This window comes from Dipodomys ordii, unplaced genomic scaffold, assembly GCF_000151885.1.
Source record: "Dipodomys ordii isolate 6190 unplaced genomic scaffold, Dord_2.0 Scaffold2227, whole genome shotgun sequence".
Lineage (NCBI taxonomy): Eukaryota > Metazoa > Chordata > Mammalia > Rodentia > Heteromyidae > Dipodomys > Dipodomys ordii.
In genome coordinates this window covers 1,243-3,202 of record NW_012269443.1, presented here as the reverse complement: position 1 = coordinate 3,202, position 1,960 = coordinate 1,243, and the positions used below count along the sequence as shown (strand labels likewise).

The window sequence follows — 1,960 nt, the reverse complement described above, 5'->3', positions numbered from 1 at the left end:
CGCTGTCCCTCAGCTCTTCAGCTCAAGGCTAGCGCTCTACCACTTGAGCCACAGCGCCACTTCCTGCTTTTTTCTTTTTGCTTATGTAGTGCTGAGGAATCGAACCCAGGGCCTCTGGCATGCAAGGCATGTGCTCTACCACTGAGCTACCTTCCCAGCCCTAAGATCTGTATTCTTACTCCCCAACCTACTCTACTCCATCTCCACAGTGAAGAGTTCCGGCTTTAATCCACAGGGATGATCCAAACATTCGTCCCTCTTTCTTTTTTTTTTTTTTGTTGGTTGTGGGGCTTGAACTCTGGGCCTGGGTGCTGTCCTTGCACTCTTCAGCTCAAGGCAAGCTCTCTACCGCTTGAGCCACAGAGCTACTTCTGGTTTTCTGGTGGTTTATTGGAGATAAGAGTCTCATGGACTTTCCTGCCCTGGCTGGCTTTGAACCGAGACCCTCAGATCTCAGACTCCTGAGTAGCTAGGATTACAGGTGTGAGCCACTGGCGCCCGGCATTCGTCCTTCTTTCAAGGTCTGTTATTCCCACCCCACTGGAGTGCTTGGTGATTCCTTAGCCTAAAGAGATGCCCAATTGGTCTTTGGGGAGATTAAGGAGCTCTCACAGGGAGACAGAGAGCAGTGAGCAGTGTTTCCCAATGGATATCCTTTGGCATGGCCAGGTGGCCCAGGATAATAACCTTGGCAATGACATCTGCAGTTTCCCGAAAGTCATGGCATCTCCCAACATTTGACCGTGCCAAGAAATCTTCAATCAGCCGAACTCCAATGTTATAGCCCCTGGGAAGGAAATTAGAGAACAGGCCGTTAGGGGGCCTAAATGTCTGAGCCTACATAAGACTGTTATTTATATAGGGAAAATAGGGAAAATCTCAAAATATCCCAATAAATGAGCTCAGTGGAAACTGTACCCCAAACCTGTCAGGGCTGTAAAGGATGATGCAGACAGAGCGCTAGGGAGCCCCACTCCTATCTCTCTGTGAAGGCGCTCACTCACATTTTGTCCAGCTGCTTATTGACATCTTCATCATTTTCATAGTCCTTGCACAGCTGAGTGACAAGAGCCCCATAGGTCAGGGTGAAGAGCTCAGAGCTCTAAAAGAGATTCAAAAGGCAATCAGGACCAAGCAGAACAAATGGGAGGGGATGGTGAGAGTCTGGACCGACCTTGATACCACTATGAGGAAGGTCACCAGGCAGCCTATGCCTACAAGGAAACACCACCACTGTGGAGGGCCTGCGGAATGTGGTCCCTAAGGTCCACAGGACAGGAACCTCATTCTCTGGGCAGCCACTCTCACAACACACTTGCTAACCTAAATCTCCTCCACAGCTGCCAAGGCTAAGTATGGTCACCTGAATCCAATGTGGGGGTAGTTACTCATTAGACTCTGTGAAAGATGGGCCAGAAGCAGACATTTACAGACTACCTCTGTAGTGTTGCCAGGTGTGACCAATGGTTTCCCCATATCATAGGCCCTGGCCCAGAGTTAAGCCATTTTGCCTCCCATAATAAAGTACAGAACAGAAATGACTCCCACTGTAGAGAAGAGGACACTGAGACCAGAATGACTAAATAATCTGGCCAAGGTTAAATAGCTAATTATTGACAAAAGTTAATTCTGAGGGACAAAACCCCAAAATTATCTTGCCAGAGTTTATTGTATCCCATCTCAACAAAAACAAACAGGAAAAAAAAAAAAAACACCTAGATGCACTAGAGTCAAAGAAAATCAATTCTGGGATTAGGAAGCTCTTTGAACTCAACTAAAACAGTCAGACCAGGGTGTCTCCAAGAGACATTTACCAAATATGGCGATCAAAGAGAAGCTATTAAGGGGGGAATGATTTTTTAGTAAAGTCAAGTGCTTGGCACCAGAATGGCTTGGGCATGAATGGATGGAGACAATCCAGCAGTTACCAGTCCGAAGAGTTGGCGCTACTACATTAAAT

At 47.1% G+C, this 1,960-nt stretch overlaps 1 protein-coding gene across 1 annotated transcript; it reads right to left on the bottom strand.

Moving 5' to 3' along the window:
- Positions 1-612: 612 nt before the first annotated feature.
- LOC106002036 (trafficking protein particle complex subunit 3-like) lies at positions 613-1,287 on the bottom strand (the record flags this gene model as incomplete). Its single annotated transcript, XM_013036960.1, has 3 exons — positions 1,283-1,287; positions 1,005-1,100; positions 613-787 (listed from the first exon to the last, which is right to left on the bottom strand). Coding segments are annotated over exons 1-3 (276 nt in total), but the record flags the coding sequence as incomplete, so codon positions are not given.
- Positions 1,288-1,960: the final 673 nt, after the last annotated feature.